Here is a 15082-nt window from a genome sequence, read left to right as displayed (position 1 = left end):
CCGTCAAAAATAAGAGGATCTCCTTAAGGGGTAATAATTTTTTTATATAGTAAAACCTCCGATTAACGGACACGCTAAAAGGCGGACACCTCTGATTAGCGGACAATTCTATTTTCTCCGGCCATTCCCTAGTCAAATCCTCATAAAAAAAGGTGGACACTCAATTAGCGGACCCTCCAATTAGCGGACAAAGATTTTGCCATTTTCGTCAATACAGTAAGGTCCATACAACGGAATGTGGTGGGACCCAACATGTGACTAATTTTCTTTTTTTAATCATCTCTAAATTTTCAACTCATTCTTAAAAAGTTTAGTACAAATTAGTCGGAATTAAAAAGCGCTTTCTTGTATTCCGGACCAGATCAAGACGACTTTGAAACGTTTTTAGAAACTATGCAAGATTTGAACGGCCGTTCCGATGTAGATCAGTCAAGAGGTCTGGACAAAGTTTCTCCATCCCGACCAAGCAAAATCTTTGATCGGAGTTTTGTGATAAGCGGTACCCTAATGGCGGCACTTTACTCAATAGCGGTGTAAATGCATCGAGAGCGCTAGATCTCCCTGAAGGGACGAAAAAATGACAGAATTGAAAGAGGGAAAAGGAATGTACTGTTTACTTCAAAGGGTAAATTTAACACTAAAGACAGCCTAAAAATGGAAGGAAAAGAGCGAAAAAGGAGAACAAAATATTTGAGAGATATAAACTTTGATTAAAAGTTGATACCGTGGGTGTTTCGCAATACAAGGTGTAAACTATTGAAAACAAAAAAAACAAAAAAACAAAAACAAATGAACAATCCACCCTCTCGGTTAAATAATTCCGTTTATAAGTATAATTGTGGGTGATAAAAATTTTCATTTCAAATTTTATCGCATTTTAGTCCTCTTGTTTTTATTGATCTAGCCTCGCAATATAATTATTGAATACACGCTTTTTTTATAAGAATACACTTTATTAGAATGTCCACGATGAAATGGCCAAAAAATTAAGAATATGCTAAGAATATCACCATCATGGAATTTTGCTACTCAAGCTAAGAATGCCATTTTTAGAGCATTTTCATAATTATAAATTGTCAATTACCCCCAAGTTAGGCTCACTCCTTTCACAAAAATGCCACCTTATGCTTGATGTACAAAATGTTAAATCTAGTCTGAATTAGGACCCTAACCTAAGAATATACTGTAAATATTTTAGGATGATTTTCCCAAAAAAGTTAAGAATATCCATGATGAAATGGATTTACACCATTCTTATAAAAAAAAAAAGCTTGTAGAAAATCTATATAATATACACTACTCCAAGATAAAGAGAGAATTTTTAATCAAGTTAAATGAAGGACAAGCTACAGTACGGTGTATTTTTTTTTGAAAAAACACACAAGATTCAAAGTGATAAAAAGAGGCTCTGACGATATCACGCGTTTTTTATCTTCGATCACGATCACGCAAATCAGAAAAAAACTTGGATAATCACGCATCGACTTTGAAAAAAGTCCAAGTCTCGCATCAAGGCTCAAAGAATATTCAAATCACGATCACGTTGTAACCTCTGATCACGCATTCACGAAGAAAAATTCACAAATCAGGTAATCAGGTAATCACGCTAAAAAAAACCGCTTGGGGGGGGGCCTCTAAAAAGGTACGGTACTTAAAGAAACATCAGCAATGGCAAAATTCAATATAACAACCAATATATCAACATCAAGCACATTTTTCATTCAATGTTTTTCTAATTATGATAATATCGTTTATGTTTCATGGGAAATTCGAAAGACTATGGCTTCACTGTGTTTAGTATTATTAATCTGCAATACAGTTTTCAATTCATTGGCAATCTACATAAATGTCAGCGCCAGACATCATAAAAAGCAATCCATGCGTATTATACTCATCATATCCATTTGTGATATTTTACATGGTTTAATAGGCTACACAGCCCAAGTTGTTATCATTCTATTAGCAGAACATTTAGAATGTACATACAGGCGAATCATACTACTTTTACCACACATCTTCATCTACTTGTCGACTTATCTAGTCATGTTTATTGCTCTAGATCGGTTTCTGCATGTCGTTTTTATGACGCGATATTTGAGAGTCATCACACCTACAAAATTTATTTTTTTCCTGGCTATTTACATATTGGCTGCATTATCACAATCTATCATAAATACCTTTGGACCGGCGCTCTTTGGCAACGCTGGAGGCGCCCGATACGCGGCCCCGACAAATATAATCTTTTTCAGCACCACTCTAATACTGTATTTAATCTCCATAAAAAAACTAGCAGCCACACAGAGGAATTCCGAAAGAATTTCAACTGACAGAGGAAGCATGACACGAATGGCAAGCGCATTTTTGATTCTGGTCACAATCTGTTATGCCCCGATCATCGTTTTCCTGGCCATGATCAGTATATTTCAACGGGAATTTAGTGCCGCTAATGCGATTCTTATTATGCATGGTTGTATATTGTTATCCGTTTGTAATAGTGCTTGTAATGCGATAGTGTATATTTCAATGAACCCCAAAGCCAAGCGCAAGTTTAAAGAACTCTTGGCAATGATTATATATATAGTCTAGAAGTATAAAACCTTCAACTACTCAAAATGGACACAAAAAAGACAATACAAATACAACAAAAATCTAGAATGAACATTCACAGAAAATCAATCAGGTTGGAGTAGAAAAGGAAAATATGATGACATAGAAATCCGTCAATGTAAAACTAGTGATCTAAAATGACTTTAAGGAAGAAAGTAACTCAATATAAGTTAAGATGGAATGAAGTAACTCAATATGAGTCAAAAAATATTTCAAGAAAACACATTATCTGTTCCTCAGTTTTCGACCTATATATATTATTTTACCATATAAACTATAACTAGTAAATGGGACCTAAGTCAAACTTTAATCATCAAAAATTGTTAGGTAAAAATCACTATTTCATATTCAAATTTATAAATCTGTCGATAGTCAAATTGTTATCTGACAACACCTGCTCTAGGAGAGAGGGAGTTGTTCTTCCGATTCTATGATATTTATCGGAATTAAACATTAACTGTTTAATACCACGATCTACAGACATTCGAACGACATGTCCTGCATAATTCTTTTGCTGTTTTCGAATGAAACTACTGACGTCTTCAGTATGGCAGATAGAATGGAGCTTAGCGTTATTAATTTTTAATCGAAAGTCTCCTTCTTCAGTATCGAACTCGACTGAAACCAACGTCGTATCATTTTGCGAAGTAGACTTCTGTACGTTGAATCAAGCTTATCAAATTGCGCGCTGCGGTCAGATTCCAATTCTGACAAGAGTACGTTAGTCTACTTCTCACAAAGGAGTTAAAAAATTTAACTCTTGTAGATAGATGAATTCCATGATTCTGAAGGAGGTTTGTCATACTTGCGAATTTTCCAAGTGCCATCTGAATGCGATAGTTGATTTCATGTCTCCGGTATTAGGCGCATTTGGAGAGATGTGCGAACCAAGATATTTGAACTGGCCTGAATTTTTCAACGGGACATTGCGAATATTAATGATGCTATCAGGATAGTTTTTTGTCTCGAGGTAGCATGATTGAGAATCATCGTCTCGGTTTTGGTTTCGTTTGATTCGAAGACCAAATTTAACGAATAAGTTGTCTAGAAGTGTTGACGCTGATTGTAGAGATGAAAGATCAGTCAAGAAAAGTATCAGGGTCGTCTGCGTACCCACACCATGGGAGTGATGATCACCTGATAGCTTCTCGTTCTGATTTCGCATTCGAAGTCGTTCTGCTCTAAGATCGATCTTGGATTGATTCGATACTTATGTTTAAAGAAACTAACCTCGTCAGTAAAGTTACATTTTTTAATAAAAACTCGCATGACGTAGTCAATGTAGAGGTTGAACAACAGAGGACTCTCAGGTCCTCCTTGACGAACGCCTGATGATACATGGAATGAAGTGTTCGCTTCATGGAAGGTCAAGGATGTTTGACTGTATAACTTCTCTAAGATATCGAATAGTTTTAGGTCAGCATTATCAGGAAAGCGAATTCTGATTGATAGAAATAGCCAGTCTCTGGGTATTGGTCAAATGCAGCCGTTAAAATCAACAACAAGTAGAGTGGTTGTTTGCGTTTTTCGATTGGATATTTTGTTGTGTTCTTTTATAGTGAAAATTCCGTCTGTTTTGTACCTCGGTTTTTTCTAAATCCATTTTCTTCATCTGTGATTTGTGCCTCATACCACGGTCTGATTCGATCCAGTATGATATTTATCATCAATTTACATACAGTCGAGCCAATGCTGATTCCCCGATATTTGGTTGGGTCGGATTTGGAACCCTTCCCTTTCCAACGTTTTCAATCTCGAGTTTCCCCAGGCGCTTGGTAGATCCCAGATTAGACCAAAGATTTTCTGCCAATTTATGGATAACTTGGAGCATAATCGGGTGCTCGCATTTTTTTGAGGATTTCAGGGTCAATGTCATTGCTAGCTTTGTCTGATTTTAGTTGATGAAGGTGCTTTTGAATTTCCTCGATGGACGGGGTAATCAGTGTCTATAGGGATGTTGGTGGAAATGTTACGAAGCTCATTTATAAAATCTGGCACGTTAGTCGAGAGTTCCAGGGATTATGAAGATTATCACGGCTAGGATTGAAATGTTTTTGGAAGTGTTTTAGAAGCATGTCTGGGGGCATTTTGCAGTTTGTGCTTCTAAGGGTTGTCTCTTGGTTTTTAGAGCCCTCGAAAAGAGTTTGTCGAGTTCTCTATTGATGGCAAATTGATTGATCTTTTCGCTTCTGATTTATAATACTGATTTCTGAGATGTTTTGATCGTAATCGTATCCTCTTTCTAATAGTAGATAGTCCCTTACTATTGTACGAAAGTTAATTCATCTTTCAATCCGTACAGACGTTTCAATTCCTCATCGTTATGCCATGGTTGGTATAATCTTGATCTCTCAATTTTGGGAATAGATTCTTCTGCAGATGAATTTTATATACGTAATAAACGATTCCATTGATGATAGAGTTATATTTTTGAAGTAAATCGATTTGTTCCAGTTTAGTACGGTATTTTCGAGAAATGCGTTATAAATTTGCGTATCCTGTAGACACTTCAAGTTCAGCTTGATACTTTTCGGTGTCCTATTTCTTGAAATGTATCGACCAATTTTTGAGCTTGGTGTACAGATGTCTGCTATAGTAACCGAGGGTCAGAGTCAAGTCAAAACTGTTTGTACACACGACAGTTATTGGCATATTGGCGAAGCCAGCTACAACATAATACGAAATCGTATACTTTCTTGGTAACTCCATCTGGCGAATGCCAGGTGATTCGACGGCACTTTTTGTGGGTAAACCAAGTGTTCAGAACAGATAGTCGATTACGGTTGAAAAATTCATGAAAGCGAAGACCATTGTTATTTACTATAAGGTCATCGATCAGGGTGTTTTCACGAAGGGAAGAATTAATAAGGTGGCTGATGAGGTAGCATTAAAATCACCAAGACAGATTACTTTTCGTGTCTTTTCACAGATGAATTGTTTGTTTAGGTTGGCGTAGAAGAGTTTTTGGGATGAGGTTGAATCGTCGTCGTCGGCGCGTAGCAACAAATTATTCGAAAAAGCCCCTTATGGGAAATTTTCATGTAATTTACGCCACTCCTCTATTTATCAATATCGATTTTGATTGCCCACTCCATGCTGTCTTTTCATAGAATAGCCACACCAGTACAGTTCATATTTAATAGTTTTTAAATTGTTTAATCTTGGGTTCAATTTTCACCGAGCTACTATTGAGACGACGGACTTCTTGGAAAGCACATACAGAAAGGTCAGCTTTAGCAATTTCAGTAATACAGTTCTCTAGCTTTATATCATCTTTTCCAGTTCGAATGTTTACAGTACCGATTCGCCATTGATGAAGGTGATTTTTGTTAACCATTGATTGATGAAGAAAGTTGTTCGACCTAAAATATCAGGAGTGTGTTAGGTCAGTTCCTCACTCCGAGACAAATAAATGTTCTTATATCACATACAAGGTGATTATAGAGAGAGAACAGACAGTACCGGTTGGTGCAGCTAGAGAAATGGGAATAGTTTCAACGGTTTCGGAAATCAAAACATTTGGAACAGTCGGAGAAAATGGAACAGTTGGAACAAAAACTGATATTGATAGAGTTGGAACAGTCTGGAAAACTGGAATAGTTGGAGGACTTGAGGAGATTGAAACAGTCAAGGAAATTGGAACACTTACGAAAATTGAAGAGATTGGAACGAATGGAAAAAATAAGGAAACCAGAAAACAGGGAACAGCCGGAAAATTGGAACAGGTACTGCAGTCAGAGAGAAATAAGCAGTCGGAAAAATCACAGAAAATGGAAAAGTCTGAACTGTCGGGGAAACCAGTACAATGGAAAGAGTCACGTAGAGATTCGTGCGTTTGAAAAAGACAACATACAAGGATATATTTGTATTTGTAAGGTCACTTTTATAATATAATTTGCACCCGAAATTATATAAGCTGAAAAATTATTTGTATCGCTTAGTAAACAATATAATTACTATAAAATCTAGTCAGAGGATTTAAAAAAATGACGTATATAAGCAATTATTCACCTTTCGTGTTATATTTTGGTTATTCCGGCAATTTAACATTTCTTTCGAGTACCAAGTCATTTGATTTTGGCTCAAAATTAAATTTAATTTTTTTACTCTGGAAACTAATGTATCTTTCGCAAAAAAGAAAATTGATTGGCCACGCTGTGCGCAAAGTGGATTTTTATCCATTTTGAAAAAATAACATAATGTCTTACTTCACCAGAATTCAAAATGTTATTGATGTCTTCCAAAAATTCTTCAACCACAATCTAAAAAGAAAAATTGCGTAGACATTTGCATTTCTCGAAAAGTGGTCGTAGCACCGGGAGGATAGGTCGATCCGGCTTTTAAAGCGAAATACTGACCTAATACTCAAACAATCGTTTGGAAAATACACTTCATAGACCTTCTTTGATTAAATTGAATTAGCTCAAATGGTCACTTGATCATTATGGTCATTTTTGGACTCGTAGCCGCCAATTGCCGTACGGACATTTTTTTGTCCGCTTTATCCCACTAAAACCATCCGTCTTTTTTTCACACCTATAGACAATGGAAAAAGGTGTCAAAAAAGGATTGGATCGAGTTTAGGGGGATAATTAAATAATAAAGTGGCACGCGCCTGACCACGCGACTACGGTCGAAAAAGTGTATACATTCATTTCTATTTTGCGAGAAGGAGGTTAGGGGAAACGGATGTGGTGGGATCACAGATACACCCTATGTATGGAGAAAATGAACAAAATTAAAGTTCTCTTAAAATAAATTTTATAAGGGAACGTTCTACAAAAAAAGAAGTATATAAAAAGGAAATTCACCTGCGTATCAGAAAACAGGAAAACAGTATTTTCTCCTTTGACACCAGCATAGTGATAGAGCTTCTTTAAGTCTTCACGGAATGCAGAATAATCGTAACCACGCGTCAACTCGATTTGAAAACATCGATAGTTTGACATGTGACATGCAAGCCTATCATAATGTAAAAACAAGACGACTGAAAAGTCGAAAATTTCGCCTTGAAAATATGTATCGATAATTATAAATACTGTATATCGATAAATATGAGGTACATGCGCTAATAAAAGTGCTTAAACAAAATACTTTCAAACACACCTGTGTGATTATTTTGAAACAAATCCAATCCCTGCATGCATTTCACTCTTAAAAACAGCCCTAAGTTGGGACTGATCAATGAAGTAAGCCCGAAGGGCTAGAATTGGATCTCCTTAGTGCAGTGGGATTTGAAGCCTTCCCACCCCACCAAAGTTGTGCGGCCTTGAGCGACCCGCCTGTTTTTCTACAAATAACAGATAGAAACTAAAATTTCCCATTAGCTTTCAAAAAATATACCATTCAAAAAACAAAGAAATCACTAAATCCTATACGTCTCGTCAAAATACGGCGTAAAAAATATAAGAATTCACTTTTTTCTTGCCTGAGAAAGGTTAAAGATTCAGCTTATACTCATGATGGACTGTTGATGTTGATCTTAATAATTATTTTAATTTTTTATGGCAATCTACAATCATCGTTTTGTGGTTATGGGATATTGTTCACAAGAGTTCCGAGTTTTGACGCAGTGTTTCAATCTCTTTCATCATTCAGCTGATTGGAAAAACTTTGTTAGCATCTTTTATGATATTTACTCAGTATGTTGAGTAGTAGGCATGTAATGCAAATATAGATTAAACGATTAATTGAATTTGTGTATATCTTGTTATTTTGTTGTTTTTTTGCAAGGAGATAAGCAGTTCTCTTCTTCGTGCCTCTCCCAGCCTCTCCCCCGAAGAGACAAAAATATAATAGGCCGAATTCGCAAAAATTTAACAGTCTTCTCTCAAACTTGTGCAATTAGTGGACATCATTTGTCCGTTTTTCCAGCATGGCAGAAATTTGAACCGCTAAATCAAACTATTTTATTAATTACACAAATATAATTAGCCCGGGGGGGGGGTACTTAGGCAAAAATAGGTGCTGGGTATGTGCGGACGGTATCACGATTTTTAGAAAAAAATTTTGATTTTGAGAGAAAAAATTACAAAAAAGTCTCACTAAGGGTAGGAAATTTTTGAATTTTCGAAAAAGTCTCTCTAAGTCTCACTTTTTCACTAAAATTTGGTCTCTCTAAGGGTCGGTTTTCGGAGGTCCCGTCCGCACATACCCCTCATTCACCAACCCTAGTACCGCCCCCCCCCCCGGATAATTAGTCAAGTATTTAACAGTCATGAAATTTTTACAATTTGAAATTAAGAAGGAAGCTCCGGCTTAAGAGATTAAAAGATGTGAAAGACGAGTTTGTTGATTTAGAACGTTGCCCACAAACTACTAATCAGAACAGATCAGAAAGCAAAGTAATAATTCTATTGCAGAGCGAGTATGAGAAATAATCTTAACGAATATAAAAAAAACAGCTGAAAGTTTAGCTCTTCTCTAAGTGATTACACATGCACTTTCTTGCCTAAAGAACCAACCCCACCCCCCCCCACTCATCCTCGACTTAAAGTTCAAAATTGGAGCTAAAGGAGATAAACATTTAGGAGTTAATATCTTCAAGTTCTTATAAATTTATTTTTTTCTACACTTGCCAATAGTGAAGCCATGATGCGCCGTTAATTTGATTGTCCGGATAAAATTTTGGGGAGAAAAATAGCCTAATTAGAGGCCACGGCTTTTAGCTAAGCATTATTTTTTCTGTTGGGATAATTCTTGGAGGAGAGTAGGATAAACCAAATAAAATGGTACAATAGTGTGTATGTAATAAATAGTGGTATATTATTTCGGGTTTGAAAATTCTTCAAAAGGAACGGTCGCCCCAGCCAATGAAATTACGACAAAAGTCCAAAAAATATCATTTTCAGTTATAACACTGTGAAAATTTCTCCGATCTTGTTCAAATTTACACAGGAATTGTGTTTTAGTATCCTTTACTGAATTCCCATAGTGATATCTTTGTAAAAAATCTGTGTCGGGTTTGAATAATCAAAAGTAACGGTCGCCAGCCGCGATAAAATTACGACAAAGTCAAAAACGATATTTTCAGCCATAACAATGTGAAAATTTCTTCAATCTTGTTCAAACTTACACAGGAATTGTGTTTTAGTATCCTTTACTGAATTCTCATAGTGATATGTTTGTAAAAAATCTGTGTCGGGTTTGAAAAATCAAAAGGAATGGTCGCCAGCCGCGATGAAATTTTACGACAAAGTCCAAAAACGATAATTTTCAGCCATAACAATGTGAAGATTTCTCCAATCTTGTTCAAATTTACACAGGAATTGTGTTTTAGTATCCTTTATTGAATTCTCATAGTGATATGTTTGTAAAAAATCTGTGTCGGTTTGAAAAATCAAAAGGAACGGTCGCCAGTCGCGATGAAATTATACGACAAAAAGTCCAAAAACGATAATTTTCAGCCATAACACTGTGAAGATTTCTCCAATCTTGTTCAAATTTACACAGGAATTGTGCTTTTAGTATCCTTTATTGAATTCTCATAGTGATATGTTTGTAAAAAATCTGACAATGATGAATACAAAACAGGATCATTTTCAGCCATACACATAATAAATCTATTTGTACTTCAGCGGTCAGAAGCTTGGCCCAAGGCTTGGGGAATAGCGATAGATTTGGACCCGTGTTACATTTCATCATAAATCCCAAGGTAATTAGCATTACTTATTTCAAGTTAAAGTATAGACAGGGCCTTGTCTTAACAAAGTATCCTGGGACGCCCTATATGTGACGCCCTCATTCCTCCCGTTACGCCCGAAAAAAATTCCTAACCGCCGCCGTCGCCGCAGAAACACGCTGAAAACAATACTTTCGCTAGGCGAAATTAATAAAGGTTTTTTCTTATACTTTAATTCAGTTTCTTTTTCTTCGAAGTTCAAAGTCTCTCTAATTAGACGTTCTATGCTCCATAATATTGAAAAATTCCCATAAACGACGCTGCGTCATTCAATGCATTCCCTTATTCGATAAAAACCAATACTTATTCAAGAAAAGGGTCTGCGGCAATTTGGTCAAATCCAACCGTCTTTTGAATCATGGGTATTTAGGACTGAATGTGCTCCTTGTCAGACTCTAGCAAATCAACTGCAAATACAGTCAACTCTCTCTAATTCGAACCTCTACTATTCGAATCTTTCTATAATTATTTCTAAAATATTTGTCCTCTCAGCTAGAAATTAGTATAAGATTAGTATAAGACTTTTTGTAATTCAAATCTTTCTGTAATTCGAAGAAAATTCTTGGTCCCGTGAAGATCGAATTAGAGAGAGCCAACTGTAAACGTTAAGAATGATTGGAAAAACAAACCTTGTCAAACTCTGTTTACCAGTACCACCAACACCAACCAATAAAGCATTTCCACGCGGTTGACGAACCATACGTGCTACTCTATAATAGATATATAATAAAAAGGGATGAGTAGTTAAAGGCTTTATTTTTACACAAGTGTTCCCGTTTCATATCAGGACACACATTTCATATCAGGACAGTGCCTGCCTATTGTTATACTATGCTGATACAAACAAAAAAAAGGTTTTATTTTCATCTTTCTGACCAATCCTGCTCCACATCTGTCTCAATCCAATGTGAAAAAGCTTGAATTAAAATGAATGAATTGAAAATGCTGAGTAGGCAAACGATATCACTCAAAAATCAATTAAAAGTTTGAAAAAATAAAAATAAAATTAAAATTATCAATCAATTAAAAACAAAACGTTTAAAAAAGTGGGGATGCTAGTAAATCTTACTCTGAGAGGTAACCTCGGACATTATTAGGACCCTCTTCCGTTTATCATTTTTGAAAATACTCTCAGGTGCGAAAAGAGTCACATATTTTGCCTTGAAGAACCTGGTTTTAGTCTACAATTACGTTTTTCTGGGGTTACTTAGAGGTACAGTTTCCAACGCCCGCCAATTACCCGTTTGTTGAAATTTGAAGATTTTTTTTAACCCCTCCCTCGTTAACAAATCCGTCAAACCAAAAATTGCAGAATTTTGCAGCGCTGCGTTTCTATGCAATTTGCCGAACTGCACCGTAAGTTGGTCTCATATCGGCATCCCTCTTCTAATTTCGACACCCTTCTTTAGAGATAGGCATTATGGAAAGGTCGGAATCACTGATTGAAAAAAAATTCTTTGCTTAGCGATCAGAGAGGAATAAATCATTTGTATATCAGTGATTCCGACCTTCCTATTATTCCTTATCTCTAAAGAAGGGTTACGAAATTAGTAGAGGGATGTCGACATTAGACCAACCTACGGTATAAGCGACCTTAATTCTTACCTTGAAACGTGTTTGATAGCATCCAAGAAGAAGACCAACTTCATTTCTTTTGAAGATGACATATTGTAATCATCTAAATACTAAAGCGAAAAGAATAATCGATAAATGTTTTCTTTTACAAATACCAATAAACTCTGGCTGGATCTCCGCCATTTTTTTTTTTTTTTTTTTTTGTAGTTTGTTTGCAAACCAAATAGTGCTTGGTTTTTCTTCGATCTCAAGTATACATTGGAGTCTCTTTAAATCCAACCTCTATAACTCGACTGTCTCCATAACTCGAGCAAGTTTCCTAGTTCTTTCAGTAAACGATGCCTCATAAACCTTACTCCATATCTCGAAATTTCCTTAAATCCCAGTACGTAATCGAGTTATAAAGACTCTACTGTATTCTGATAATAACAATGATTAACAAAAGGCATCGTCCTTACATCGTTTAGTATATTTTTAAGTTTATTGAGGTCGGTAAGATCTTCATAAAGGCGATCGTCAGCATCTGCACCCATCTTCATAAAATCACCGAAAATAATTGGTTTGTTTTCCAACGCTTCAACACTCAGTGTCTAGAAAGTAAAAGGAATAGAGGTTTTTAGATTTAACGTCGTTTTAACGTTAAGGGTTATAACCCTTTAACTGCCGTTCGTATTTTTTAAGGTTCGACCTATTTGCCACGGAAAAAAAGAAGGTTCGACCTATTTGCCGATGTCGGCATATGCCGACATGGGCAAAAAGTAGCGATTTTGACTTCATTTTCTGAATAATATATGAAGTATTGGCCAAGGACTATAATTTTGAGTTGAACATTAATACAATAATGACCGGTTAGTGAGGGCTGTACTGAGAAATATTGCCCGAAGTCAAGTAACGACCGAGCTTGCGAGGTTGTTGCGTTGACCGAGGGCAATAGCCCTCACTAACCGGTCATTATTGTATTTGTTAACCGTTTCCTTCAGCTTCGATTCATTTTAGCGCTTTATCTAGGAAAAATGGCGAAATAAAGCGAAAAAACGAGAGAAAAGAGATAAAAAATTGTTATAATTTCTGACGTCAGAAACAAAAAATGAGAGAAATGATTGTCTATTTAAAGTGACGTCACAAAATTCTAGTGAAGGTTTACATTTTTAAAGATTTCTAAAATTTTTTTTTTTTAAATGATGTCAACGCATTGTAAATTTCCTTTGAAAAAGTGACGTCACAATGAATTTTCCTAACGACGGGCAACTCTGGCCAGTGTAGACCCGTCGTCATGCGAAAAGAACCAATTGCATTGCGCAAAAAGCCGTGTAGCCCGCTTCGAAAAAGTAACCGGTTAACAATGTAGAATAGTTATTTTTCAACATAGAAAAGTTTGTAACTATTCATTTTTTTCATTTCAAACCACCTAATACAGAAATTTTGTAAAAAATGATAAATTTTTGGCAAATAGGTCGAAACTTCGCATGTCGGCAAATCCCGACAATGGCAAGGAAATCGAAAATGCTCATGCGGGAGATATCGAGTCCAACCCGGGGCCGAGAGAGAAAGATAACACCTTATCAATTTCTCATTGGAATCTAAACAGCGTTTGGGTTGATAAATTTTCAAAGATTGCTCAAATTACTGCCTTTCTGAATGCTCATAAGTTTGACATCTTCTGTGTTGGTGAGTCGTTTCTTGATTCCTCTATCGAGAGCGATGACTCGAGGTTGAAGATAGAAAATTATGAGTTGCTCAGATTTGATCACCCATCTAACTCAAAAATAGGTGGTGTTTGTCTTTATTATAGAAGGGGTCTTTCTGTTGAGAGAAGGCCTGAGTTGTCTTCTCTTAACGAGTGCCTTGTTTGTGAGGTTAATTCTGGTTCGAAAAAACTTCTTCTTTGTCTTCTCTACCGAACTCCTAGTCAAAATGCAGAAGAATTTTCTGCATTTAAACAAAAATTGGAGGAAACTATCAGAAAAATTTATGATGTTTCTCCTACTTTAGCTATTTTCCTCGGTGACTTTAACGCAAGAAACTCAGTTTGGTGGACTGGCGACATTACAAATCTCAAGAGAGGGACATTAGCGAGTTAGCTTCACAATATGGGTTACATCAACTAATTGATGAGCCGACTCATCTTCGTCCTGGGTGTTCTCCTTCTTGCATTGATCTTATTTTTTCATCTTCGCGGACTCCTATTTAGATTCCGGGTTTTACCTTCACTCAATCCACGTTGCCACCACCAGATACCCTTCGTAAAACTAACCTTTCGAACTATATTCCCTCCAGCTTATAAACGCAAGATTTGGGACTTTTCTCGTGCTGATGAGAGGGGAATCGTGCTTGCCCTGAATGCCATTGATTGGGAAACCTCCTTTTTGGGACTCAACGTAGAAGATCGTGTTGCCCTACTCTCTGAATATATACTTAATATTATTTCTAATTTTGTTCCAAATAAAATTGTCACCATCAGAGACAAAGATGCGTTATGGATGACTCCTGAGATTAAGCAGATGCTTTTGGATAAGGCTAAGATATACCGTCGTTGGAGAAAATGGGGAAATCCTTTAGATGGTCAGACACTTGATGACATGGTTGACAGGTGCAGATTGGCCATCAAGACTGCCAAGGATAGTTATTTTTCTCGTCTTGGCAACTCTTTAAATGATCCAAACATAGGAAGTAAGAAATACTGGTCTACGCTGAAGCAGTTTCTGAACGTACGTAAAACCCCGAAAATTCCACCTATTCGAAATGAAAGAAACGTCCTTGTAAGTGATGTTTCTGAGAAGGCCGATATTTTTAACTCTTTTTTCTCAAACCAATGCTCACTTATCGATACTGGTAGTGTTTTGCCACCTGAACAATTTCTTACTAACTCTAGACTGGATAATCTTGTATTTGAAGAAGAAAAAACGAGTCTATTATTAATTCTTTGAATGTTAACAAGGCCCATGGGTGGGATAATATTTCTACTCGTATGGTCAGAATCTGTGGTAAGTCTCTAGTAAAACCTTTGCTTAGCATATTCAATCTTTCTATCAACTCTGGCATCTTCCCATCACAGTGGAAGAAAGGTAACGTGGTTCCTGTCTATAAAAAGAAAGACAGGAGCATAGCCAAAAACTACAGACCAGTGTCTCTTCTTCCTGTGTTTGGAAAAATATATGAAAAGTGTATTTTACGATACACTTTACAGGTATTTTGAAAACAATAACTTATTTTCTCCTT

The 15082-nt window shown here is 36.2% G+C and overlaps 1 protein-coding gene across 2 annotated transcripts in view; it reads right to left on the bottom strand.

Moving 5' to 3' along the window:
* LOC136806681 (dynein axonemal heavy chain 6-like) overlaps nucleotides 1-15082 on the bottom strand; it is a 93509-nt gene that overhangs the window by 37946 nt on the left and 40481 nt on the right. For both annotated transcript variants that reach the window (XM_067063265.1, XM_067063266.1), the window contains 5 exons: nucleotides 12322-12453; nucleotides 11894-11973; nucleotides 10918-10998; nucleotides 7419-7569; nucleotides 6816-6869 (listed from right to left, as the gene is read on the bottom strand). In XM_067063265.1, the coding sequence (XP_066919366.1) occupies nucleotides 6816-6869; nucleotides 7419-7569; nucleotides 10918-10998; nucleotides 11894-11973; nucleotides 12322-12453 (498 nt within the window). The remainder of the gene's footprint in view (nucleotides 1-6815; nucleotides 6870-7418; nucleotides 7570-10917; nucleotides 10999-11893; nucleotides 11974-12321; nucleotides 12454-15082) is intronic.

Source organism: Clytia hemisphaerica, unplaced genomic scaffold, assembly GCF_902728285.1.
Source record: "Clytia hemisphaerica strain Z4C2 unplaced genomic scaffold, Clytia hemisphaerica genome assembly, whole genome shotgun sequence".
Lineage (NCBI taxonomy): Eukaryota > Metazoa > Cnidaria > Hydrozoa > Leptothecata > Clytiidae > Clytia > Clytia hemisphaerica.
The sequence above is the reverse complement of the archived record's forward strand: the minus strand, read 5'-3'. Positions and strand labels throughout refer to the sequence as shown.